General features: G+C 36.9%; 7 protein-coding genes across 8 annotated transcripts; 4 read left to right on the top strand and 3 right to left on the bottom strand.

Moving 5' to 3' along the window:
• On the bottom strand, positions 70-983 carry LOC18766658 (probable glutathione S-transferase). Its single transcript, XM_020570385.1, has 2 exons — positions 653-983; positions 70-562 (listed from the first exon to the last, which is right to left on the bottom strand). The coding sequence occupies exons 1-2, from the start codon at positions 959-961 to the stop codon at positions 203-205; spliced, it is 669 nt and encodes a 222-aa protein (XP_020425974.1). The 5' UTR covers positions 962-983; the 3' UTR covers positions 70-202.
• LOC18766651 (probable glutathione S-transferase) lies at positions 1,659-2,598 on the top strand. The gene is made up of 2 exons (XM_007200368.2): positions 1,659-2,037; positions 2,158-2,598. The coding sequence occupies exons 1-2, from the start codon at positions 1,729-1,731 to the stop codon at positions 2,515-2,517; spliced, it is 669 nt and encodes a 222-aa protein (XP_007200430.1). The 5' UTR covers positions 1,659-1,728; the 3' UTR covers positions 2,518-2,598.
• Positions 2,758-4,836, top strand: LOC18768056 (protein LOW PSII ACCUMULATION 1, chloroplastic). Its single transcript, XM_007200359.2, has 4 exons — positions 2,758-3,102; positions 3,560-4,132; positions 4,229-4,279; positions 4,551-4,836. The coding sequence occupies exons 1-4, from the start codon at positions 2,900-2,902 to the stop codon at positions 4,687-4,689; spliced, it is 966 nt and encodes a 321-aa protein (XP_007200421.1). The 5' UTR covers positions 2,758-2,899; the 3' UTR covers positions 4,690-4,836.
• Positions 5,438-6,721, bottom strand: LOC18766290 (photosystem I reaction center subunit IV B, chloroplastic). The gene is made up of 3 exons (XM_007201776.2): positions 6,325-6,721; positions 5,785-5,850; positions 5,438-5,687 (listed from the first exon to the last, which is right to left on the bottom strand). The coding sequence occupies exons 1-3, from the start codon at positions 6,601-6,603 to the stop codon at positions 5,583-5,585; spliced, it is 450 nt and encodes a 149-aa protein (XP_007201838.1). The 5' UTR covers positions 6,604-6,721; the 3' UTR covers positions 5,438-5,582.
• LOC109950657 lies at positions 7,749-10,999 on the top strand. The gene is made up of 8 exons (XM_020570384.1): positions 7,749-8,103; positions 8,224-8,298; positions 8,413-8,547; positions 8,638-8,709; positions 8,983-9,078; positions 9,363-9,498; positions 9,575-9,632; positions 9,722-10,999. The coding sequence occupies exons 1-8, from the start codon at positions 7,974-7,976 to the stop codon at positions 10,799-10,801; spliced, it is 1,782 nt and encodes a 593-aa protein (XP_020425973.1). The 5' UTR covers positions 7,749-7,973; the 3' UTR covers positions 10,802-10,999.
• Positions 14,841-20,456, top strand: LOC18768084. Of its 2 annotated transcripts, none has more exons than XM_007198942.2 (6): positions 14,841-15,192; positions 16,175-16,321; positions 16,693-16,775; positions 16,922-18,787; positions 19,220-19,370; positions 19,466-20,456. In XM_007198942.2, the coding sequence occupies exons 2-6, from the start codon at positions 16,183-16,185 to the stop codon at positions 20,170-20,172; spliced, it is 2,946 nt and encodes a 981-aa protein (XP_007199004.1). In that variant the 5' UTR covers positions 14,841-15,192; positions 16,175-16,182; the 3' UTR covers positions 20,173-20,456. The 2 variants fall into 2 exon arrangements, with proteins under 2 accessions (XP_007199004.1, XP_020425972.1); XM_020570383.1 differs by lacking the exon at positions 14,841-15,192 and adding an exon at positions 15,247-15,933.
• LOC18767337 (tetraspanin-18) lies at positions 21,750-24,663 on the bottom strand. The gene is made up of 6 exons (XM_007201806.2): positions 24,135-24,663; positions 23,729-23,828; positions 23,112-23,192; positions 22,905-23,009; positions 22,230-22,433; positions 21,750-22,089 (listed from the first exon to the last, which is right to left on the bottom strand). Exons 1-6 carry the CDS (start codon positions 24,443-24,445, stop codon positions 22,033-22,035), a joined length of 858 nt encoding a protein of 285 aa, XP_007201868.1. The 5' UTR covers positions 24,446-24,663; the 3' UTR covers positions 21,750-22,032.

Raw genomic sequence — 26,098 nt, 5'->3', positions numbered from 1 at the left:
CCGGTCTACGATTTGAAAGAAAGGACGCTCCATTTCTACCTCTACAAATTTCACTGATTAGAGAAAAAATATTGTGAAGGCTAATTCATGCAGAGTTTCAAAGGTACTCTAGATGTTGTTGGAACTATTCGCTTATTGGAATGTAGAAGCTATTACATTTATTTATCTTTGAACTTTTATTCTTATTGGGTTCATGTGGATATCAAGAAGTTGCTGGCTTGACATGCACCTCCCTTCGTTCTTTCATATAGGCTAACAGGCGGCTCTTATCGGGATGATTTTCTTTAATCACATGAACTTCCTTGAAATTTTTAATCCATGCCTGCAAGCGAGGGAAGCTATTGACTTCCAGCACTTGTACACCAGCTGCTTCTGCCATGACCTCAAGCCAGAATGCTATCCATCCGAAGGCTAAGTCTGTCATTCCAATCTCGTCACCGTTGAAAAACTTTTTCTCCCCAAGGCCATGCTGTTCCAAGATTGTCACAAGTTCTTGGGCGTCTTTTACTGCTTTTGCTTGCTCATCTCCAGTTTTCCAAAAGAACTCAAAAAAGTTTGGCCTCTAACTTACACAAAAGAACCAGTCAGTGAAAAGGTAACATTTCATATGAATCTAGGAGAACAAGCCAAAAGATTAGGGAAATTTGATTACCTTGTCATCTCCGAACTTGGTCCAAAACCGAGCCATGGCCCTTGCATAAGGGTCATTTGGTAGCAGAGGGTTCTGAGGCCACGTCTCTTCAATGTACTCAAGAATAACAGTGGACTCTGCAATTATTTTTCCACCATGAAAAAACACTGGAACCATCTTATGCACTGGGTTACTCTGAAGAAGCAAATCACTCTTATTGTATATGTCGTCTTCTACATATTCATATTTGACACCCTTGAGTTTCAGAGCCCATAGAACCCTGTAAGGATATGGACTTGACCAGTACCCTAGTACCTTTACTTCTTCCATATTCGTCTAGTTTGTGTTCATCTTCTTACTCTGGTGGGTATATATATAGGTATATACCTGATTGAGTGCAGTTCAAAGTTCCAAACCTGCTTGGGCTCTCAGTAGAGGTTAGGTGGAGATTACTAATGATAATTTGCCGTCTTGTTTGACCAAGTAATAATAAGAGAACTCATATAAATTTACTAATTAGTTTTCAAACCCTGTAATTTGGATGTATGTTGATGTTGAATTGGCTCGAATTATGTAGGTGTTCCAATAATTGTTTTTATCATCTCATTCATTTCTGCCACTTGAAACTAATTTATAGGTTGTTTCCTGCTGACTTTTTATTTTATATAAAAAAAATTCTGTTAAAAGACTAATCTACGGCAATTGGATTGATTATAAGTTTTATTTTTATGTTCTTTTCTTATTTAATGTTTAACAAAGTGATAACAAAGTTGTAAAAATAAAAATAAAAATAAAATAATAAAAAATTTTGGATAAGGGTAATTGGTTCTGATGCATTAATGACATTTGGTATACTTTTCTGTTTGTTTGCCACGAAATTGGAGTTACACTAGGCAGAGCACCATTGATGTTCTTGGGCCACACTCAAAACTACTTGAAAAGTCATGTCAATTGGTCAAAAGGTAGCCAAGAAGAAAAATGCGACATCCCGTTTAATATTCAAAAGGAAATTTCAAGGCTTTTTTTTCTTTCTTCCCAGAATCATAATATATATGGGGGCTAGGGCTTGAGGAAGAACACAAACAATTCAACAAGAAATGGAAGAAGTGAAGCTGTTTGGAGCTTGGCCTAGTCCATATAGTTACAGAGTGATATGGGCTCTGGAGCTCAAGGGTGTGAAATATGAATATATAGAAGAGGACTTGGCTAACAAGAGTGATTTGCTTTTACAATATAACCCAGTTCACAAAAAGATCCCAGTGCTTGTTCATAATGGGAAACCTATTGCTGAGTCCTCTGTGATCCTTGAGTACATTGATGAGACTTGGCCCCAAAATCCCCTGCTTTCAGATGACCCTCATGAGAGAGCCTTAGCGCGTTTTTGGACGAAGTTCATAGATGAAAAGGTGATTTTATATATTTTTACATCATTCAAATTCACAGTCTGACAATTATTTTCGTAAATTATTAGCCTTTTTCGTTCATTAATAATCAAATGGAAATTTTCAATTTGTGTGATCAAGCAGGGCCTTCCATTTGCTACATTCTTTATGGCCGATGGAGAAGAACATGAGAAGGCTGCAAAAGAAGTCAAAGACCTACTCAAGATCTTAGAAGAGCAAGCTCTAGGAGAAAAGAAGTTCTTTGGTGGAGATGAAATTGGATTGGCTGACTTAGCCTTGGGATTTATAGCCTCCTCTTTTGGAGTCATTGAGCAACTGGTTGGTGTCAAAGTGCTGCATGCCAATGACTTCCCTAGATTATGTAATTGGATTAACAACTTTAAGGAAAACCCAGCAATCAAACAGAACCTCCTTAATCATGATCAAATGTTTGTGTACTACAAGCAGAAGAAGGAGATGCTTATTGCTTCAAGGACAACATAAAATTGCTTATTAGTAGATTTCTTGTTACAGTAATTGTTCTTGCACTATATAATTCCTAATGGAGTGCTCATGTTTTCCTCAGTTTTTTATGGTCTGATTGAGTTATGGATTTATAAAATACTCCATGTTCTAGCTATGGAGAAGCTCTTTAATTCTAGCTAGAAACATGCGGTGATAAGCTCATGCTGGAAAACGGTGACGTTTACAGCCAATAGAGAAGTGCTTTTTTTTTTTTCTCAACAAACAAACAAAAGGGAAAGAAATAAGAAGGGCTGGTATTGGGAGGAGGTGGCAGTATTGTGATCATCCAAATATGGCCTCCCAAGAAAACAGTAGAAAACTGTCACAAGTAGCGAAAAAAGGCTGAGTTCAAGCAGTGGCCATGGCTTCTGTGGCAAACGGTCCCTTCCACATTCTCAAACCTCCAAACCATCCTGGTTACAAACTCAGTAGTGGTATCAGAACGACCCTCTGGTCATTCTCATGTACCAATGCACCATTTCTCACTCTGCAGACCTCAAAGCACAAGTCTTCAACCATCATTTGCTTTGCAACTGATAAGCAAACTTCTTCTACTGAAATCAGGTCTTCACCTTTGTCGTTTTCGCTTCCATGTATTTCAACATTCAGTTTATCTCTTTTCCAGTATTTTGAGAATGATTAATTGTTCCATATGATAGAATTGAGCTCCACCATATCTTAATATTTTCTTGGATAATTGGATTTGGATATGGCAAAATGACCACAAAAAAAGGCTTTGATTGGTGATTGTGCCATAGTATTGCAATTTAAATGTAACAACTTTTTTCTCTAGTGATTATTGGTATCAATTTTTACTTCTCATTTCTGGGCTAATTCTACCTATTTCTGTCATTCATGGAACTGGTTCTAAAATGAAGTAGATAGACTAGGGAATGGGGTTGTTTCGAATTTTCAGCATCTTTGCTGACTTGGGTTTTTTGCCTTCCAATGCGTTATGCTGTATGAGCTTATGTTTTACACATCAGGCTTCCTTGTAATCATAGTTTTGTTTGCTTCACAGTTCCACAGCCAGGATTAGGAGTGAAGTTCTCACTCCCTTTCGCTCCGTTCGGATGTTTTTCTATCTTGCTTTCATTGCAAGTGGTGGTTTAGGAGGACTCATAGCAACCACACAGTTAATTGCAGCACTAACAAACCCATCAAGAGCACTTGACGCCCCTGAAATTGCGAAGGGTCTTGGGATAGACCTTGGAGCAGTGTCTCTCTTTGCATTCTTGTATTTGAGAGAGAACAAGGCCAAGAATGCACAGATTGCTAGGCTCTCAAGAGAGGAAAACCTTTCGAATCTTAAGCTCCGGGTTGATGAAAAGAAGGTCATTCCTCTTAGCTCTTTGAGAGGGATTGCTCGGCTTGTAATATGTGCAGGCCCTGCATCAGTCATCACAGAAGCTTTTAATCAAAGTGAACCCTACACTGAAAGGCTTGTGGAACGAGGGGTGCTCGCGGTGCCCTTTCCTACAGATGGAAACTTACCTAGTTTTGAGTTTGAAGAAAGTGAAGAGACTAAGGAGATTACTGCAAAGAGGAAAAGACTATGGCAGCTGACACCAATTTATGTTCCTGAATGGACCAAGTAAGTAAACCATGTTCAAAACAATATAAACTTGTTCAACTTTAAGTTGTTCTCACTCTTTCTTCACGCACTTTTATTTTTCCTTGTAAATGGTAGGTGGTTAGATGAGCAAAAGAAGCTGGCAGGCGTCTCCTCTGACTCTCCTGTGTAAGTGTTTTCTCCAGGCTTACTTCTGTCTTTAATTCCACCAATCAAAGTTCAAAGATCATTGGATTTTGAGTCTACAAGTGCCTTATGCTCGCTCTTGCCATTGACAAGACTTTCCCTTTTTTCCTTTTTGAGTTTGAAGCATATAGTTTATTTGGTGATTTGGGCTTGAATTCGTGAACTCCTTTACTCAACAATCAGTCTATGTTCTTGGGAATATTAGCATAAGATCGCTTCTTGAGAAATTGTGCATCTTTTTGTTTGTCTGCAGGTATATATCTCTTCGCCTGGATGGTCGTGTTCGTGGCAGTGGCATTGGTTACCCGCCTTGGAATGCTTTTGTTGCACAGCTACCACCTGTAAAGGGAATGTGGTCTGGTCTTCTTGATGGGTTTGATGGAAGAGTTTAAGAAAATATTTTGTGTTATAGGTTAGTTTCTAGTTCTGGATTACCTGAAATCTTGTAATGTGATAGGTTGTATCTAATATATATACTTCCATTTTCTTTGTTATGCGGTCAGGCTTTCCTTAGAAATAAAATTCTGTTTTCTTTAGCCCTTTGAATATTGCAGTAGGATCAAAGGCATGATATGGAATGTGCAGCTATTTCAGAAAGCATATTTATCTTTTGGCTTCTCAGCCAACTCTCTTGCATGGTTTTTCGTTTCGACCAAACACATTAAACATACTTTCTGGTGCCAACAAGGGTTTAGAGATTCTGAAACAAAATTTTTTGATAACTTGAAATGTCAGAGTTGGGTTTGGGAATGCACATATATGTTCTGATAAAACTTCCTAATGCCAGAGTTGTCTATGGGGAACTGGAAAATCCTGTTTGGAATTGTTTTCGGCTTCTATGTGGCTAATATGCATGCAATGTTAAGGAAGCAACCAAAATGGGGGATTTGAGGACAGTCGACAGAGAAAAGATTTGTTTTGTCCAAAAACAACTTAAACTAATCTATACATCAAACCTTGTGAATGTTGAATTGCCATTTTCTGAGTCGGCTTTCTTTTTTTTTCTTTTTCTTTTGGAGTTAACAGTCACCTTGATTTGAATGAGTTGGTTTGAGCTACTTTCCACCTGCTTGTTTTGAAGAAGAAGCTAGAAAGAACAATATATATGTTATATACTCTATGAATAATATCAATTTGGACTTTTGGCAAACAGTGACTGAAATTTGAAACTTAAGTAAGAAAAGGTGGAAGAAATCACAGAGTATGGATACACAATAAAGGCACAAACAAGGAAGAAACTGATAGAAGGAGAATTAAGATTACAATTTACAAAGCTACTAAAAACTCATTTAACTTCTTCAATCTCGTCCAAAGCATAGTTATTTGTGGACACATTGGCATAGTTAACTTTGTTGAATCGAACGACGACTGGGTAACGGGTGTTGGGGTCCTGTAAAATGAAGATCAACAGAGCAAATTAACAACTTAAGCAGACCCTTTTCTCATTTCATGTTAGTCTTAATTGAGAGAGAAATGAGAAGTCAGACCTGATCCACAGCTACAACAGATCCAATGCCTTTGAACCAGTAGGACTCCCTCCTAAGAATCTTCACCTGCAAAGTCAGCGAAAGATTCAAACTAGTCAGTGACTCAATATCTCCATAGTCTATTGCACTAAAGAACATATATATTTCTGGCCACTAGAACATATCAACTGATCCTTCTGCTAGTTTTTCTTCTGGGTTTAATTTGGTTTGCCAATTCGGCAATTCCCAAACAAACCAAACCATTTAGAAACTTTATATTTTCATTTGGGGTCCTCTGAATTTTCTGTTTATGCAACTAAAACTAAACAAGACCATTTCATTGTACAAAAGAACATGTATTTCTGGCCACCATAACATATTATCATATCTCAGTGGACACACAAATTAACTGATGCTTGTCCTGGTTTCTAGTGATTCTCATTCTCTCTTTTTTCTGAGTTTAATTTGGTTTCTCAATTCAGCAATTCCAACTACAAAACTATTGACAATTCACTCAAATAATACTTCGAAAAAGAATTCTATTTTTTAACATGAACTAACCTTGGTGCCTCTCTTGGGTCCAATTGGAGGTGGCTTAGGTTTAGGAGCAGCTGCCCCTTCTGGTGCTTCCTTGGTGGCTGCTGGTGGGGCAGCAGCTGCTTCATCAGCTGCCCTGATCACAAACCTGGCATTGTTTCTGGTGTTGGTGTTGGGCTTTGAAGAGAAAAACAACATGCTACTTCTGCTGGAAGCAGAGCCTGTGTTGTTGGCTGCTGCAACATTTGGTGCCACAACAAAGCCTGAGGCAGCTGATGCCATGCCACAGCTAGCCATAGCCATATGTGTTAAGTTATGTGCTGCTTGCTGCTGCTATGTCTTCTCTCTTGCTGGCTGTGAAAGACTAAAAAGTTAATGGCTATAATTAAGACCACCAAAACATTGAGAGGCTTTGAATGAGTGAGTGCTGAATTTCTACGCTCTCTGTTGGAAAACAATTATCTGATCCTGCAAACGTGAGATAAATCGTTGCCTCCACTAGGGTGCTGACACCTATGCACCATATCCTTTTTGTTTGGATAATATGTGATTACATGTCATCCTTGCCTGCGTACTTGCTGAGTGGGCCAAACCAACCTTTTCTCTTCTTTTCATTTTTGCCCTTTTCTGTTCTTTTCATTTTTGCCCTTTTCTTCTCTTGAAAATTCTTTTAAATAATGAAATTGAACTTTTCTAAGAAAAGTAAAGAATTTATTATTGCATTCCACTTCATAATTGCTTAATTATTGGAAATAGTTGTACAAATTAACATTTTTATTTAAAATATATTGTTTGTATAAAAAATTAAATTTATTCATATTTCCTTATAATTAAATACGATTCTAAACTTCGTCAAAAAACTAAATACGATTCTAAACTTTGTCAAAAAAATTAAATACAATTCTAAACTTTATAAAAATAAAAATAAACTAAATATGATTCTTAAACTTGAATGCAATTTCTTAAATTAGATTTTAAGTTTTCTAATATAGTTCTGATTAAGTAGGATGTGTCGTTTATAAGATTTGAACTCAAATTTGTATTACTACACCGAATAGTCACTAATTTTGTATTTCTTTTACTACTTTCAAAAAAATTTCAAACAAACACTGGAAAGAAAAGGGGACATAAGAAGAAATGTATTCTTGTCTTCTTAAGAAATGTTTTATTTTCCTAAAAAGAAAAGTAATGTTTTATTAATTTTTGAAGAAAAAAAGAAAAGAAAAGAAAAGATCATCAATAGTCAAGAAATGCCAAAAATATACATATATTTATAAAAAGTAAATTTAGGTTTTACCCATAAAAAAACTTTCACTTTTGAAAAAAGCTAAAGCTTTTTTAAAAAAGACAGAAAAACCTCTCAACTTTCAAACCAAAGACATGCAAATGTAAAGGATTCCTTAGGAAATCAAAAAATAAATAAGGGCAATTTTGTCCATTTTGGCTTCTTTTAAAATTTTTCTCTCTCCTTTGGGCTTTTCCAAAGTCTCCTTATTTAAAAGGCCGTATCACGTGCCGTTTTGGCGCCTTAATGCCCCTCTTCCAGCTCTCCTCTGTCCATATTCAACCGCCATTGCCTAACGAAACGTTTCAATTCTTCAAAACACGAAAACGAAGCTAGGGTTTTAGCTGATGATGCTGATCACGGACCTCTCAATCAACGTTAGGGCACAATGAAGCGCAAGACTTCCGAACCTAACCCCAAAGATCCACTGCAGATCCGAAATCCATCACATCGAGGGTTTCATGGTATTCGGAGCTCCGATTCCCGATTCCCCGTCACAACGACCCCGAGAACGGCAGGTCGATCCCAAAACCCTAGCACTAGTCGCCTAATTAGCTTTGAATATGTTGAAATTTTGATTCTTAGAGCGTCGAAGTTGAATTTGAATGCTCATGTTTAAATTTTTCATCTCCTTGTAGATATTAGCTGCAAGAAAAGAGTCAAATTTACAAATCTTGACAATGAAGATCAGAGACCCCCAATATGTGAATTTGGTACTTTTTTCAAAATGTTACACCTTTCAAGTTCTCAAATTTGTCATATATTATTTTGGGTGATTGAAATTTGTTTGAAATGTTAATAATCTGATGCAAAATGTATCAAATCAGCTGATAATGCCAAGACTTCCGAGTACGCCTTCTTTAAGAAATTGAAGGAAGGCGCAAGCCACAAAGCTCATTCTTATTCTCTGCATAAAGAGGCCTACCAAACAAACAATTCCAAGTCAAGGGACTGTTCCACAGGTAATTATTAAACTCTGAAAATAGTGTATTATAGTGTTATAGCAATCTACATTTGCTCAATTGGTTTATGATGAATTGCCTGATGTGCAGAGAGGGTCAACATGGTCCAGAATAAGAGAGTGGACGTGAGGTCTTCATTTCTAAACGAAAATGCTACACCGGGTAAGTTTGGCTCATTCATTCTCCTACCACCTGGACTTGACAGTGCATCAAAAACTGAGGTTTTCAATGTAAAGAGGCATAGTTAAGCATACTGCAGAAACTGGTGTGGCAATCATTCTATTAAATATAACTTTGACAGGAATCTGTCCTATATGCCTATTTGGATTGCTTTCAACCTTAATGGAAAATTTCGGGCATGCTTATATTGTGAAGTTAAGCCAAAAACTGTATACTTTAACATCGAAGTTACGAGTGCAACTTCCTTCTGTGCAGAGCTAAATATGGAGAGAGCTTGTGCAACCTTGGAGGGTGTACACAGAAAACAAAATGATATGGTGGAGGAATATGAAAATTCCTTGAGAAATAAAGGTAAAGGAAATTTGTATATGAAACCTCTACATTTTTTGTTATACTTATTTGGTGGCCAAGGAGATGGAGGGAAGGGAAATATGAATCTTATAAATTGGAAAAATCTTTACATTAACCTTCCAAAATTTATTTCTTTCCATCTACTTCATGACCCAATGTTGCTTTCTTTCTATCTGCTCCATCTGCTTCATGAGTATCACTAGTTATGCAGTTCTGATTAGGTAAACATCAAGAATGTTTAAGCATCTTGGATTGACACTGTTAAGTTAATTTGAATCATTCAGGAAAAAGATTTACCCGTTTTGAAGAGACAGAAACTGAAAACAGGCATGCAGACGTTTTTTATAGGAAGAGACAGAAGCTATGTCAGTGGGTCGCAGAGACTTCCTTTCCTGAAATTGATGAACTCTGCTCAAAGGGGTTAGACATATGATGATCAATAAGTTCTTTTGCTTTCTTTATGTATCTTATTGAGAATTCAATCATATTTTCTCAGGTACGATTTTGTTTCTGTGCTCCTCAGTCGGCTGGTCCCCAAGTGCAATGAGAACAATGTATCCTCTATTACCTTTTTTATGTGGATTATTGGTTCTACACGTTTTCGTGGTTTTCAATTACTATGAAAAAGTACTTGCTCTTCCAGAAATTGAAGGATCCAAAGTTAATGCAAGCAGAAACCAATAGCGAGGCTATGTCACTTCCATCTTATGAGTCAGATATTGACTTCAAGGAACTTCCATGGACACCTACTAGAAACTTTATGGAACTTGATTGTGGCCCTTGCTTGCATGATATGATGCCGTCTTGTTGGTCCAAGAGATCAAGCGAGAGGATTTTCTGTTCCGATTCTCCAACTAGTTATGTTTACAAGAATCATCTTCAGTACAGAGTATGGGAACCTGAGTCTGAATTACTAGGAGGAAATGCAATTTCATGCACTGAGAGTGACTCACATTCTGTTCTTCCATTCAAAGAATATGGATTGGTTACATCTGGACATGTCAAAGAGATGGATGCATTCTGTCAGCCAAATGAATATTTGATCAAAAGAGAGCTAAGCGTTCCTATGCTGGGTTGGGATTTTGGCAGCACGAAGGAAGATAGAAACTCATCGGACTTATCAAGATATGGAGCTGAACACAGATATGCATCCTTAGCCAGTTATCAAAACCATGAAGTTCTAAGACATTGTCTCCAAGGCAATGACGATACACGATCAGGTTTCCCCCAAATTCCCTTAACCTTGTCGTGTATAACGAACTTTATTAATCCGACTGAAGACTGCATTGAGGACACAGCCTGTGAAGTTGGCAGCACCATATTTTCTGTCCAAAATGACCAGTGGTTTAGGAGCAAGATCATCCATGAAGGGCACTATCTTCCTAATACAGAATCTCTCCTTCCATTCAGTGGTTCCTGGAGAGAGTATTATTCATCAACTTTTCATGCTCTACAATTACCAGAACAGGAAGACATATCTTCCCGCCTTCTTACTTACGACAACGATAAGTACGAAAGAATCCTAGACGACTCCAGTCAGGCAAGAAGCCTTGCTCATTTCGTTGAAGATAATGTTAGCATCCATGAGAGCTCAGCCTTTTGTCCCCAGGTACCATTGGACACAGAGAAGGCATGGCCCTGGCTGCTTGATAACTCAGGCTGGGATAGAAGTGAAAGAGAAGTAAATTTTGATGATAGTGATGTCGATATATTTTTACAGTGAAGTAAATTCGTATGGTAACTAAAATTTGATATAATCTACTTTCATCCCAACATGATTGCATTAACAAACTCATATAGGGAAGGGGAAAAAAAGGTTCAAAATGAGAGTGAATTTATGTATTGCGTGCCCTTTTGCGTTTGAATTTTGATGCACCAGATTGTCAAAGTGGAATTTATGTGATATTATGCAATTATGAGATTTGGCTGCAATGATATATTTGAATATTTCAATCAAAGTACTTGAATGAAAATTGAGTATAAGTGTTTTTTCATGACCTTTCCTGCTTGGGTAGAGATGATAAACGATCACAAAAGTTTAATTAATGACGTTGTTGGAGGAGGGCCCCTAATTAGGTCCCTAAATTTAGCATCTAATTTAAGTCATTATCATACCCTTTTTTTTTTATAAGTGATATTCTACTTTAATATGACTATAGAAAAGGGAATTCGAATTCGGGTGCAGAGTTGGGGGAATATATCCGCTCTAGTCAATTTGTCTACCCATTTGCCTCCTTCCTTAGCATGAAAATGCTGATGTGACAAGACAAATGAGATTTGCCCACTCTTTTGCCTCTTCCCTTAGATTGAAGATGCTCTAAGTCCATTTATGCAAGTCATTACCATACTTGAGAGAGAGGGAAAGAGAAACAAGTGAAAATGAAATGTTATCAGATTTATACTTTAAATTGAAACCTCATCTTGGTCTTGTAATTCATTTATTTTGTGATTAACCAATATTTATTTATTTTTTAAAGACCCGGTTCATCAGCATGAATGAACTCTGTGGTCCCACTTCGCCACGTCATTTGTCCCCACTTTGTCTGCTGACGTCATCAGTCGTATCCCTCGCATTCATTTTGTTCACATTCTTCATCGGAGGAGTTGCTAATTCGCCACGCACTCCTCCCTCTTCTAGATCTAGTTGGGTCCGTTTTAACGATTTTACCATCATATCCTTGCGAAGAAAATTCTTTCGCATCACATGAGTTTTTAGCTGTGTATGAAACAACCCTCTCTAGTACTTGAAAATAAAAAGTAAGGATTATTCACTTGGAATGACTGGTTATTCACTTGGAAGGATTGGTGGTACAACCTTCCCGTGATGATTAGTAACTTCATTACGGACTAAAAAAAAAATTTGTAACAAGCAATTGAAAGATGAGAATTTACATAAATATTCATTGAGTGGTTAGAGATTTCGAACCTTCATACACACGAATAGAGGTGAAAGAACTCAACTAACTGGTTCTCGACTAATTAGAATTACATCTCTTGACTGATCAACGAAAAAATTGTTTGTATGCAAAAGTTTCCCCTCTGTATAAAATTTGTAGGTGAATTGCAAAGTGAATGGTGACAAATGTGAAAGAGCTCTATGGAGGTGACACTTTACCTCAGAGTCAAAATGGGCTAATTGGTTTAATCCTTCACTTTCGTAATGATAAAAGGATCAATTAACCTTTTAAATCTGCCATAATCTTAATTGGGGGACTTGACCAATGGAAACAAAAAAGGGGGTCATTGTCATATGCATGTGCGCCCTATATGCTTCACCATTGACAACAAGACTAAAGATTTGCGTCCCCTCCCAGATTTTTTGCCGGATTTAGTTAACTGACCACTCTAAGCTTATGCACACGCTTCTAAGTTATATGCATATGTGACAACAAATAAATATTTTAAAACAACTATTAAGAATCTATCTTTTCCTTACATAATTAGGACAAAAAAAAAGTGGGATTTTGAAAACAAAAAATAATATAAAGGAAATATTGTCAGAATTTCATCCAAAATAATTGACAGAGAGTAGCTCAACTTTTCATAAACTCCTTGTAAGGTTTTATAACTTTTTAATATGGAACATTTTCACCTTTACATTCTCACACGCCTCCGTACAAAGATAAAATATATTATGAGACATGAAATATGTGTGGCCGTTGGGCTTTCACACGTGAACAACCTCCGCTCTAATACCATAAAAGAAGTTGAGGTTCCACCCCTAAATCAATTGGCAATGAGTGAAGTAACCCAACTACTTTTAAGCCCGTATAAAATTTTCTAACTTCTAATATAGGACATTTTCCTATATTCACATTCTCACAAACTAACGTACATTAGATTTTTTATGAGCCTCTAATAATCTTCCTTTATAAAAAAGGCCATTAATGGTTTGCATTATTGTTTTTGTGGAGCCAATTGAACCCCAAAATTGGATGAGCATCATATTAATTGTGTTAGGAAAGAATGAGTTTTATTTTTATTTTTTTTTAGGAGAAAAAAAAAAATGAACGCTCCTACACCAATGGTGTCGTACTCTTTTTAATTATGAGCAAAGAATATCTCGTCTTGTAAGTTCGTAGTGGTTGGTAGTAGGTCCTTCTTTGTAGTAGCCATGTTGAATATTATTATTGTCTCCATTGTCAATGTCAATGATTTTACCGTTGAGATTTCATGTTGCTAACCAAGCTATATTGCCCCATGATTTATTTTACCCTATACTATTCCATTTGCTACAAAAAAAAAATTTAACTTTTTTCACCTGCATTTGAAACCTAACACACATGATGATATGACAAAAGTAGTTTACTTTCACATTCACAACATTACCTAATAAGGATTTGTTACGCGTGATGTGCGGACTACTTAACTGAGAATTATGTCTGTTATAGAGTTTCTCATAAAAATACAAAAACATATCGCTTATAAAAAGTAGTTGGGTTATCTCAATAACTGAAAAGTGTATCGTGCTTAAATCCAACTCGAATTCACGGTGCTTGAGGAACTAAATGATAAAAGAGAGGACTTTTAGTTGTATACAACAAAATTTATGTTACATTTTTATAAGAAAAAGCTACAAACAACCTATTCATTATTGTAAATCGCTCAGTTGCTATGTGAACAACCAACAATTTATTATTTAGTATAAAAAGTGCATTATGTTAATACTGCATCAAGACAATTGTACTTATTGTTTAATTAGACCAATTGGGCGCCTTCCTAAACGTTTATTTATTGGTAACTTGCTTTTAATTATATATATATATATATATATGTATATATATTAGAGGGTGCATCTTTTCTGCCCTAGCCATTCTAATTAGACAACCAAAATATATAAAGAATCTTCTTATCTTATATGATTAAACAACTTAAAAATGCATGGCATTTCATGCATTGGAAAATTGTCTACTCCATTTCTTTTATTATATAATTTATCTATTATGTAGCTATGGACATTTAGTCATTAGGGTTGTGCTAACTATGCGATAAAAAAATATATATAAAAAACATGCATGGGCATGATCGTTAGTTGTATTTAATTTATTTATAAATGATAAAAATGTTTTTGAGGAACTTTTTTTTATTGAGAAGGGTAATAATATACTAAACTCACACATACAATACGGATGTTAGGACTCGAACTCAATATCTTATCTGAGAGAGCAATTACTCCAAACCACTACACAAGTGAGTCATTTGCATAAATGATAAAAATGTGATTTAAACTAAAAAGTGTAGTTTATCTATCTATTATCTTTTTTGGCTGACATGGTAGATAACAATGTTATTTGTACTCAAAAGTGCAAATAGGTTTGTACACGAAAATTATAAATATTATTAAAGAAGATGAAATTGTTAATACACGATGAAAATAGAAAAATTAGTATTAGATTCATGCTTTTCATGATACACCTCATATAAAATTGTGAATTTAATTTAGAACGCACGTAATATCTCCCAATTTTATATATTTATTTATCCATCTTATCTCATGTATGAGTTGTAAATTTATTTTTAGCTTGCAAATAACATCTTCGAGCTCCATTTAAAATTAGAATAAATTGAATTATTAAAAACGGAAATAAGGTAATCGGATACAATTTCACTTTCACATAGGGGCCGTGGTATGGGTGATAGCAAACCCAATAAGTTTGGCGCACAATCGTATCAGAATCCCTAACGAATAGCCCACAACTGTAAATATCCCAAACTAAAAGGGCATAAGTATAAAAACCCATACCTTCGTGTAAAAATATTATTATTGTCCTGATTGTCCTCCACTTTCTCTTTCCTTTCGTTTTCGCTCCCTCTCTCTCCTCTCTCTATATCGTTATCATCTGGTTGCCCTCTCTCTCCGTAATCGAACCTCATAAATCAATCGTAATTAAACAAACCATTTTCAAGTCCGAGACACACACAGAGAGAAAGTCGGTGGAAGAGAGAAGCAGCAGCTTAGCAGAAGCAAAGAGAAGCCAAAACCACGCCACAACCACACACAGACTCAGAGCCGCCGATCTAGTCGCCGCGTCTGATGCCGATAGCTTCTCCGGTCGAATCTTCCCCCACATTATCGCCGGCATGACAGTCTCCGAGCACCTTGCCGGTCACTAGGTCCCAATCTCTCTCTTACTCTCTGTCTCTCTGAATGCTGCTTGGAGCAGTGTCAGAGATTGTGGCTGAGTTGTCCTTTTGATTTCACAGTAGCTTTTTGTTTCGGGGTTGCCTTTTTGGTCTCTCTCTCTCTCTCACTTTTTCTCCGATCTCGCACTTATCGAAGCTCTTAAGCTCTACTGATAAGCGAATCTAATTCCTTCTCTCGCTGGATTTGCTTTTCTGCTTAGCTAAAGCTGTAGACGTAGCAGCTTTCCCAAACATAATAATATTCTCGCTTTTTGTTTAAATTTAGCTCAATGATTTCGTCTTAATTAGTTCACTTTTGGCTATATTTTGATCTTAGAAAAATCGTTACTTTTTGGAATTTTTTTTTTTGGGTTGCTTTTTTGGGGTGCGGGAGCTTGTATGTGATCGGTGTTGTTTTTTGAATAATATGTGTTTGGGTGGAGTTTGTTCTGCAGTGACGCGACGCATAAATTGATTGTGATATTTCGACGAATGAGCTGAATTTTCACCTTGCATAACATTCTATTTGTCTCTATTCTCTCTTATACCGGTGCCCTTCTTCTTTTACTCTTTGGAAAATCAGCTCCCTCTCTCTCTCTCTCTCTCTCTCTCTCTCTCTCTGGGGCTTGCAGCTTCTTCCCCAAAAATATCTGGGTCTTCAACTGTTTTTGATAAATTGGCTTGCTTTCCCAATTGAGATTTAGGCGTCAAGCCGGCAGCTTTCCCATTAAGGTTTGTTTGTGTTGGTTTTGACTGAAAGGGAAAGATATTGATTTTCTATCCGTAATTTTTAATCATGTTGAATTTTGTGCTTGAAATTAGTTTTTTTGCCCCTTTCTTAGTTTTGTTGGAAGTTGTCCTGTTCAACGCTTTTGTTTATTTTCTTGGAATTCTTTGACTTTAGTCCTTCAACAAATGAAACAAAAAGTGATTGCATATTGGGATTAATCTACTGAAGTATGTGATCACGCAGGGGTTCAAATGAACGGGATGCAGATCAGTAAAGCTCACAACACAGACAAGCCTTTCCCAGGATGCTTGGGAAGAATGGTGAACCTCTTTGATTTAAGTACTGGGGTTTCTGGAAACAAGCTGCTCACCGAAAAACCCCACCATGATGGTAATTTCCTTTGATATAATCTTTTATTTATTGGTAATCGGTGGCATATTCTAATTCTTTGTGGATCAAGTTCAAAAATTAAGGTAATCCTTCACTTGATGTTGACTGTATTCTTGCAACTACTTCTCTTCCCCCTATTGCCCTATGTGAGTAGATTTTGAAATACTATAATAAGTTACTCTCATGTCCCATCAGACAACAGTTTGAAAAAAATTAGCATTGCTTGCTTGATTGAGGTTTTCAAATTTCAATTGTCAAATTCCTGTTCTCAAATTTCTTTGTAATTTTAGTCATCTTTTTGTAACTTGCTTCTCTTATGCAATTGGTAGTCATGCGTGTCAAATATAGTACTGATCCATCAGTTTTGGTAGGCTCTTCACTCTCAAGGAGTCAATCAGATGTGGCAACAATGTTGGGTCCTCCTCCATTTGGAGATCACATAGATGATAAACTGGTGAGTTTTGCAGGATTTTGCTCGGACTAATGTAATTTGTGCCCACTGGAGAAACAATTTCAATGCAAAGTTGTCCTTTGTTTCTTATTGGATCATAGTCTACTGCAGTTTCCTGATTTGTGTTTACATTTGTATGTGGTATTTAGATTGTGCCTGAGTTGAGAAGAAGTTCATCAAACAATAAAGTTTGTGGAACACCCATAAAGATGCTTTTAGACCAAGAAATGTCAAAAGAAGTGGAGTCTAAGAAGAATCCACCCAATGTGGTTGCAAAGTTGATGGGGCTTGATTCTCTCCCACGAGAGCAGCCTGATTCAGCTTCACAAAGATGTTGTTCACAATGTACTAATCATTCCAGCACGCCATTGGGATGTTGGCAGCAAGATGGGTTTTTGGACAAGGGAATGCTGCGTGAATTTCATCAGTGTTCAAAGCAGAATGATTACAAAGATGTTTATGAAGTCTGGCAGCAACCGCAGAAGGCAAATTATGGAAGAAATAAATCACCGCAGAAGGGAAGGTGTAATGAAAAAGTTAACGAGAAGAAGATGGCTCTTGTTCGTCAGAAGTTCATGGAAGCAAAACGCTTGGCCACGGATGAGAGGCTTCGCCAATCCAAGGAATTCCAAGATGCCCTTGAAGTATTAAGTTCCAATAGAGATTTGTTCCTCAAGTTTCTGCAAGAACCTAATTCCTTGTTTTCTCAGCATCTAAATGAATTACAATCTATTCCTCCTCAACCTACCGAGACAAAGCGGATCACTGTTCTCAGACCTTCAAAGATGGTTTCTAATGACAAATTATCAGGATCAGGGGACAAGAGCAATGAACCCACAAAGAAATCAGCTCAGGTCAGTCAAGCAGCTGCATGGGACAAAAGCCACCATGGATACTCTCCTATTTCTGATCAGAAAGTTGATGACTATCCTGTTCAACCAACTCGGATAGTGGTATTGAGGCCTAGCCCTGGGAAGACTCCTGATGTTAAGGCTGTGGTTTCTTCACCTATCTCATCACCAACAATATTACACAGTGAAAACTTCTATGAGGAACATGAAGATGATGAGGAGCGAGAATCAAGAGAAGTTGCAAAGGAGATCACACAGAAGATGCGTGATAATTTGATGGGTCATCGGAGGGATGAAACTTTGATTTCCTCCGTCTTTTCCAATGGTTATACCGGTGATGAGAGTTCATTTAACAAATCAGAAAATGAATATGCAAATGAAAATCTCAGTGATTCGGAAGTTATGTCACCATCTTCTAGGCATTCATGGGATTACATTAACAGGTTTGGCAGCCCTTTTTCTTCATCCTCCTTCAGCCGTGTGTCATGTTCTCCAGAGTCATCTGTTTGTAGAGAGGCGAAGAAGCGACTTTCTGAAAGATGGGCTATGATGGCATTAAATGGGAATCCTCAGGAACAAAGACATGCCCGGAGGAGCTCTAGTACATTGGGTGAGATGCTTGCTCTTTCAGAGATAAAGAAGCCAGCAAGATGTGAGGATGAGAGCAGTCAGAAGGAACAAGAACCAAGGGAATCAGTTTCATGCTTAAATGGTACTAGTAAAGAAGAAGGTGTGGATGATTCCCCCAGAAATCTTTTGAGGTCAAAATCTGTCCCTGTATCTTCTACAGTATATGGTGCCAGGGTCAATGTTCAAGTTTCAGATCCCGAGGATGGCAAGACAGATGTTCCTAAAGAGCTAACTAAGGCAAAGAGCATGAAGTCATCGTTTAAAGGGAAAGTCTCAAGTTTATTTTTCTCCAGAAATAAGAAATCAAATAAAGGGAAATCTGATATATCTCGATGTAACAATGAAAATGAATCTGCCCTTGCTGAACCGCCAAATTCTCTGGTTCCTCCTGGTATAATTAGTGATGATGCATCTCAGTGTGCTAATGATGGTGGCCTTGAAGGGTGTTTGTCTCCTGCTTTATTTGGATATTCGGGAAAAGAATCTCCAGATGTAACAAATATGGGACAAAGACAAGGCACAGTTCCACCGGAGGTAGTTCAGTTTTCTACTTTGTCTGATATTTTAATGCTTGCTCTCTTTATTAGTTCTAACTTGCCCTAAAAAACAAAAAAACAAAAAAAAAAAAAATCAGAAGAGAAACTTAGTTTCGTAGGATGTATTTTGTTTGACCTGTATCTTCCGCAACCTTTAAGCAATAAATTTTGGAATGTAGATGTCTATATTTGTGATTTTGGTAACAAACAATGTGTTATACTTGGCACAATGGAATGAGTGATATGGAAAAACCATAAAACGATTGTTCTTGCTATATGGAGCAAAATGCATGCATTGTAAATAATCATTGTTCTTAAAACCTGAGCTATTCAGTGTCTTGTTGTCATGAACGCTGTCAACTGCATGGATTTAAGTTATCATTAATGAATGGTTTATTTGATTTGTTTTCTCTTTCTCCAAATTTTGCAGGCAGGGTTGTGTGTGACTAGGCCTGTGGTACCTGGAAATGTTGTCGAGAATCCTGATCAGCCAAGTCCAATATCAGTTCTAGAACCACCATTCGAAGAGGATGACAATATAATTCAGGAGTCCTCTTTGTATTTGAAGCCAGACCACCTAGGTATCTCTCCCCCCTCTCTCTCTGTATTTTTCTATGGCTTTTTTTAATTCCCTTAATCATTGTCTTATTTTACGATTTTTGTGTGTTAATAACAGGAAGACATCTCAAGTCTAACTTGATTGACAAATCACCACCTATAGGATCAATTGCCCGGACACTCTCATGGGATGATTCTTGTGCAGAGACTGCGACACCATATCTATTAAAATCCCCTTCAGTTTCCGCTGAGGAAGAAGAACAAGACTGGCATGCCATTGTCCAGACTCTTTTATCAGCAGCTGGCCTAAATGGTGAGGTGCAGTGTGACTCGTTTTTCACTAGATGGCATTCACTCGAAAGTCCTTTGGACCCATCTCTCAGAGACAAGTATGCCAACCTAAATGACAAAGAGCCTCTGCATGAGGCTAAGAGAAGGCAATGGCGATCAAGCCGGAAGCTTGTATTCGATTGTGTTAATGCAGCCTTGGTGGACATCACTGGTTATGGGTCAGACAGCGGCACAAGAACCATGTCATGTAGTGGGGCCCGCGACAGGTTTTCAGAGGGTGATTCTTCCCTATTGGCAGACCGTGTGTGGGGCCAAGTGAGGGAATGGTTTGCCAGTGAGGTGAGGTGTGCTTCAGGGGAGGCGGGGGACAGCAACAGCCTGGTGGTGGAGAGGGTGGTGAGGAAGGAGGTTGTGGGGAAAGGGTGGTCTGAACATATGAGATTGGAAATTGATAATTTAGGGAAGGAAATAGAAGGGAAATTGCTGGAAGAGCTCGTGGAGGAGGCTGTGGTTGATTTGACAGTGAGGACATGACCGAACTTTTGATTCATTTTCCATTTTAAATTTTACTGTAACTCTCTCTCGCTCTCTCTCTATTATTTTGTGTATTTGATTTTCAACAATGGTGGTGGCCCTAACCCACCTTTAATTGTTTAATGCCACAGATGTTTCAGTTAATCATTATTTCATAATTTGTGACCACTCTGTTTATATACAAGTGTACAATATTATTTGGCAGCTGACTTTTGTCGCACGTTCAAATCTCTCTCGTTGTTTGTAAGTGTGTACTTAAATACAAATTGAGAAGAATTGCAGGACTTCTGTGTTAATTTGTTGTTTCAAAATTACGTACAGCTTTTGGTGTAGAGGTGGTAAGATTATTTTTTTTTTAGTACAAGCGATAATCTAAACTATAAGGAAATGAGATTTTTTACGCACACAATTATGATAATTAGAGATTCAAACTTGAGACCTCTAATTAACAAGTCAATACCCTTTTCTATTAAATTACACCCTATTGACTAACAGGTGATAAGGCTATGATTTTGTTGTCATATTATATGGTTTATATATTTTATGGCAAGATTCTCCTTTCGGTTCTATAATTTATAGTTAACGTGCATGAGGGTAAAAGGGTAAAATACACCACTTATTTGACCCCATTGTCGGTCGGTGCAATTCTGTATGCTTCAAAATAAAGCATTGGCAACCTCCTAAATTAAATAATGAAATAATGAAATAATAATATGTGATCAAATTTGTCTTAGTGTGGTTGGAACTTGTTTCAAGACCAACCAAATTTTCTTCTCTGTGGGTTTAATTTAATGTTGTGGTGGTTAAACATAGAAAATATTTCAACTGAGCCTTTAAGGGAAAATAGTTAAATTTCTATATACACATTTCAGATTGTGACCAGACAAATGATTACCAACAGAACATGTCATGTATCAGATAGGTAAATTAGAAAGGAACATCTCTAGCTGGCAGACAAATGATGTAAATTCCTCACAAGTCAGAAATCAAAGTGCAATAATAAGTTTGCTAAGGCCAACCGCAGCAGTCCACAGAGTTAGTGCTCCGTGTTACATGTAAGCTCTTCTCCTACTAAAGGGCATGATGAAAGGGGCAAAGATTTTGGCATGAGAGAGGAAAAGAGAGAGAATTGCAGGTTCTTTTGAAACTAAGAACCAAATCATCCTCCACATAATCACATGATCATTGAAGTCGATTTTTTTCTCTGTTACCTTTTCAAATTCCAACCAATCATATAATGAAAAAAAAAAGAAAAAAGAATCAAAGAATCAAAGAACTTGGTGGCATTTCTTAATGAGGAAAGAAAAATAAGAAGAATGGTGACCACGTGGTACTGGTACTGGACAAGTAGTAGTAATAGTACTAGTTATAGTGAGGACAGGCAAAAGATATCTCGTGAATCAAATAATAAGACTAAATCTTATCGGCATGCACTTCTTGACAGGTGAACGAATCCACAGGCTCACGGGAAAAAATGAAAATGAAAGGGACGACAAAGAGAATCTATCACCTACAATAGCATGGATAGTATGAATGTCATGTTTTTCTTGTTTTGTTTTATCTTAGTACTCACGATGTATATGAATCACAAGCTTTTTACTTTTACAATTAATAACATTAGCATCTTACCAGAAACATGCTCAGTTGATACAAGGCAAAAGCTGGCAACAAGCAACCACACTTTTGAAGAGTTATATACATACATACACCCCAACTTTGTCTCCAACACAACATTTAGAAAAGAGAAGAGAAAAGGATTGAAGCAAAGGAAAATTGATATACATTTTAGTATCAATGGAAATTAGAGGCAGTTGCCAATCGATTTTCCTGATCTGTGAGATGGAAAACCTTCAACTAACTTCACTGCTTGGATTTCGTACTTGCTGATGCGTTCTGATTCACAGCGTTCAACCCATACTGCACAAAGTACAAGAACGCTGTGATTAGGGAAGAAAACGATATTCATATTGACAAGATATGAAAATCAAGATTGAATACTGACAAATTGGTATCAAAGTATAAACTTTGTAGATTATGGCAATCTTCAAACAAAATACCTTATCTCTTATCCGTGAGCTCCAAATGTCAGAATGAGTCCCTCTCCCATCACCCTTGGTTGATCCAGACGCTTGGCTTAACTGGTTATTTAACAATGGCTCCCTAGTTCTACCCCTAAAATCATAATCATCTTCAACGTCATAGTCAGCTTTGTGAGTAGAAACCATGCCTCGCAGAACCAGTGCTAGTAGTAGAGATAAAGCCTGATGTTTCAAGAAAGATGAGTATAAGAACACAATCACCAGATTCCATAAACATCAATAGAAATGCTAAATGCAGTCCGTCCTTTTCGAACAAAAAACAAAATTAAACAGATCCTGGAAAGCAAAAATTGGACATCTGCACCGGAAAAAGTTATTCGCAATAGTCATCTTCACTGATGAAACATAACTCTAAAGCATCTCTAAATCACATACAATTAGGAGTTATGTAATTGGTTCAAGTCAATTAGACACAATTTGTAAGCTATGACATATGACATATGGGAGAATATTTTTGAGAAACTGTTGAAAAGCTGTCACCGAAGGTAATCAGTCTTAGGCCATTCAATGTGCTTTCATCTAAAGGTCCAAATTTTGAAGATATTATGTAAATGGAAGAGGGAAATTGATCTTAATCCTATGCAATTATAAAGAGAACAATAAACGTTATCACTATAATGGGCTACAGGATACCTGTAATACGATGACAGCGAGCCCAGCCCACTTACAGATGTCAATATTATCTTGGACGAAAGATCGAAGACTGTCAAGTTCACCAGTTGGGTCAAATGGAAGATCCTGTAGAGGTATGAAGAAACATATTACTTTGATTGGCTAAACCGAAGGATGAAATCCCACGCACACATATAACTGAGTTTATTTTTTTTTATAGAAAAGCACCTTTTCCCAACGATGATCAATTGCAATGAATGCCACCAAAGCTGCTTCTAGTAGAGCGAGTACTGTTATAAGTATTGTGTACTGAAATGTTTGAACAGTTAAGAAAAAGATAGGGCACAGAATGTAATGCAGAAACTGTGGATTGAAAATCACGTTCATTAAACTCAACTTGCACAGCATATAAAAAATTGTTGTGAAACTTTACATCAAGTTCAATGCCTCAAAACCATTTAGTTTAGTGCTTGTGGTAAAGCTTCTTATTATGAAGTATATTCAAATCCCCCACTACTTTGTCTGGACCCCAGTATACGCAGTGGAAACTAGTCATCTAGTTTCTAAGATACAAAATTTTCCAACCAAAGAAAATGGGGGGAATGACAAAGTTAAGCTGAAGCCTTTTGTTTTCAGGGGACTTGTAAAATGAACACTATTACTCTAGTTTCTTACTTTTGTTAGCTTAATACTTCTAATAAGCAACCAAACTGAGCATTCACAAATTATGAACTTGTCATTTCAAGGGTCTAGAAAGATTAATTAAAGACTTTAAAAGTTATAGCAAAGAAAGCAGAATAGTTTCTCGGCTAAAAAATAGTGCAAAATGTATAGGCTAAGGATACAAAACACAGGCAGCAGCCATTAATTGATTCCGCTGCAATACAACCTATGAAAGTAATGCAACAGATCAAAACGCCCAATCCCATAAAAGAGTAGATAAACCTGCCATCAAGAAAAGCATCAAATGAATAACAATCTGAGGAGTCCCTCTAGAAACTTGTCTTCAACCAAACGTGATACATGAGCATTTAATGTTATCTAATCAACGAAAATTCAAGACCCCAATTGCCCACAGCCCAAAAGAATCCCCAAATTCATAATTACTGAATCAAAATCAAAACCCTGAAAGCAACTTCCTTAAGGTACCCAGCTCAAAGAATAAAAAATAAAAAAAACCAAACTTGATCCAAAATCAAACATGACACAGAGTTGTATGTATATAAATAAAATTAGGAAATTTGAAATTACCAAGGCGCGGGAAGCTTAAATGAATTCAATCCCAATCCCTCATCGAACCCAGAGACCAAATGGACAGCAAAATTCAAAGGGGTGATCTGATCAGAAGTCTTGGCCGTTTCGGAGCTCAACAAGAGGGAGGAGAAAGACGAAGAGTCTGGCGAAGGAGCTGAAGGTTGTGGGACTATAGGAATGTGATTGTTCCACTGGTTGAGCATCCATGCCGAGTAGACTAAGATTGAAACTCCGATGAAAGCTTGAAGAAAGTTGAGGAATTTGAGCACGAAAGCTAGGGATATGTGGCAACACGTGGGACGACGCATTCTTGGTTCTCTGGAGGAGATGAATTTAGAGCTGAAAACCCTAACCCTAATCAGCTATGGGGCGCGCTCAGTGGGAGGTGGAGATTGTGGCAAATTGGGTGCTTTCCTTCGCGTATTTGCTTTGTGGTTTTGATTTTTTGTCTCTGTTTTCTGTTTTTTCTTTCCCGTGCAGTAACTGATTTTTGACAAGGGATTTTGAGTTCAGGGCCTTCAAAAAGGCCCTAAACCTAAAAAAAGTCACCGACTTTCAAAATGTGTTGTAGAAATGTACCAACCGTAATGTGCTTCTGAAATTCACCAGCCGCCAGAATGTGTTTGTGTCTTCGCTTCCCGGAACAATCACGGTTGACAATCATTCATGTATATTACTTATTTTACAAGATATATTTAGTAAAAATAAATAAAACTTGACCATTTTTTAATTAAAAAAGAGAGGTTAATATTACAAATACGAATCTTCTTCGAGTAAAAATTTAAATGGAGTTTGAGTACGAATTTGAATTTAATTTTTGAACATGGGAAGTAACATCCACCTAACTAGGGGTGGGCATCGGGACCGGAAAACCGGAACACCGAACCGAACCGGTGAAAAAAAACCGGAAAAAAAACCGGTTGACCAAAAAAGTCAACAAACCGGACCGGAACCGGACCAAACCGGTTCCAACCGGTTCCGGTTCTGGTTTTACATCTCTCTGCACCGGACCGGTCATATATTTTATATTTATATTTTTACAAAATTTTAAAATCTAATGCCATTTTTTAACTTTTATAATCACTAATTTTCCAAGTTCAACTTCAAAAAATTTCTAAATGTATGAATTGGATTATTTGTTCATTTTTAAGCTAAAAAAATAAGTTATTTATTATAATTTTTTTATTAAAAAAATTTAAAAAAATAATAAATTAATAATCCGGTTCAAAACCGGAACCGGTTAGAACCGAACCGGCCGGTTTTCAAAATTTTTTTTGCCTAAACCGGACCGGTTAAATAATACTGGTTTCGGTTCCGGTTTGAGGTGAGAACCGGACCGAACCGGACCGCGCCCACCCCTACACCTAACCTTATAAATACATTTCATACATCAAAAGCAACTTTTTGTACAATAAACTATGAGAATGTAAAGGTAAAAAGTTTCACATTGGAAAGTTGAGAAACCTAGCAAGAACTGATAAGGAGTTGAACTACTCCTCCCATTGCCAATTAATTTTAAAGTGGAACCTCAACTTTATTCATGTTATCAGAGCGAATTAGTATAAACATCATGCGAGAAAATATTAAATTAGACAAGTGTGAACAAGAAATAATAGAAGTCATTGGTTTGGTTTCTTTAGAATTGGGCCCATTAAACTTTGTTGGGGGTGGCTTTTTTTCAAAATAAATTTTCCTCAATTGAAAAACATCTTGTCAAATCACTTTGGATCAGATTTGGTTTAATCAGATCTTCTTTCCGGTGGCAATGAAGAATATGTCGACGGAGGAATTTAATGGCCTGAAAATAAGTTGGGATTAATGTGGCCGAACACTTAACCAGTGGCCTTCTTTGACTATAAAAAATCAAGAAATGTTTTTTTTTGAAGTGACCCAAAAAAAAAAAAAAAACAAGAACAACATAAATATGAATAAAGGTACTTATAATATGAGGCTGAGCATGA

This window comes from Prunus persica, chromosome G8 (genome assembly GCF_000346465.2).
Source record: "Prunus persica cultivar Lovell chromosome G8, Prunus_persica_NCBIv2, whole genome shotgun sequence".
Taxonomy (NCBI): domain Eukaryota; kingdom Viridiplantae; phylum Streptophyta; class Magnoliopsida; order Rosales; family Rosaceae; genus Prunus; species Prunus persica.
The sequence above is the reverse complement of the archived record's forward strand: the minus strand, read 5'-3'. Positions and strand labels throughout refer to the sequence as shown.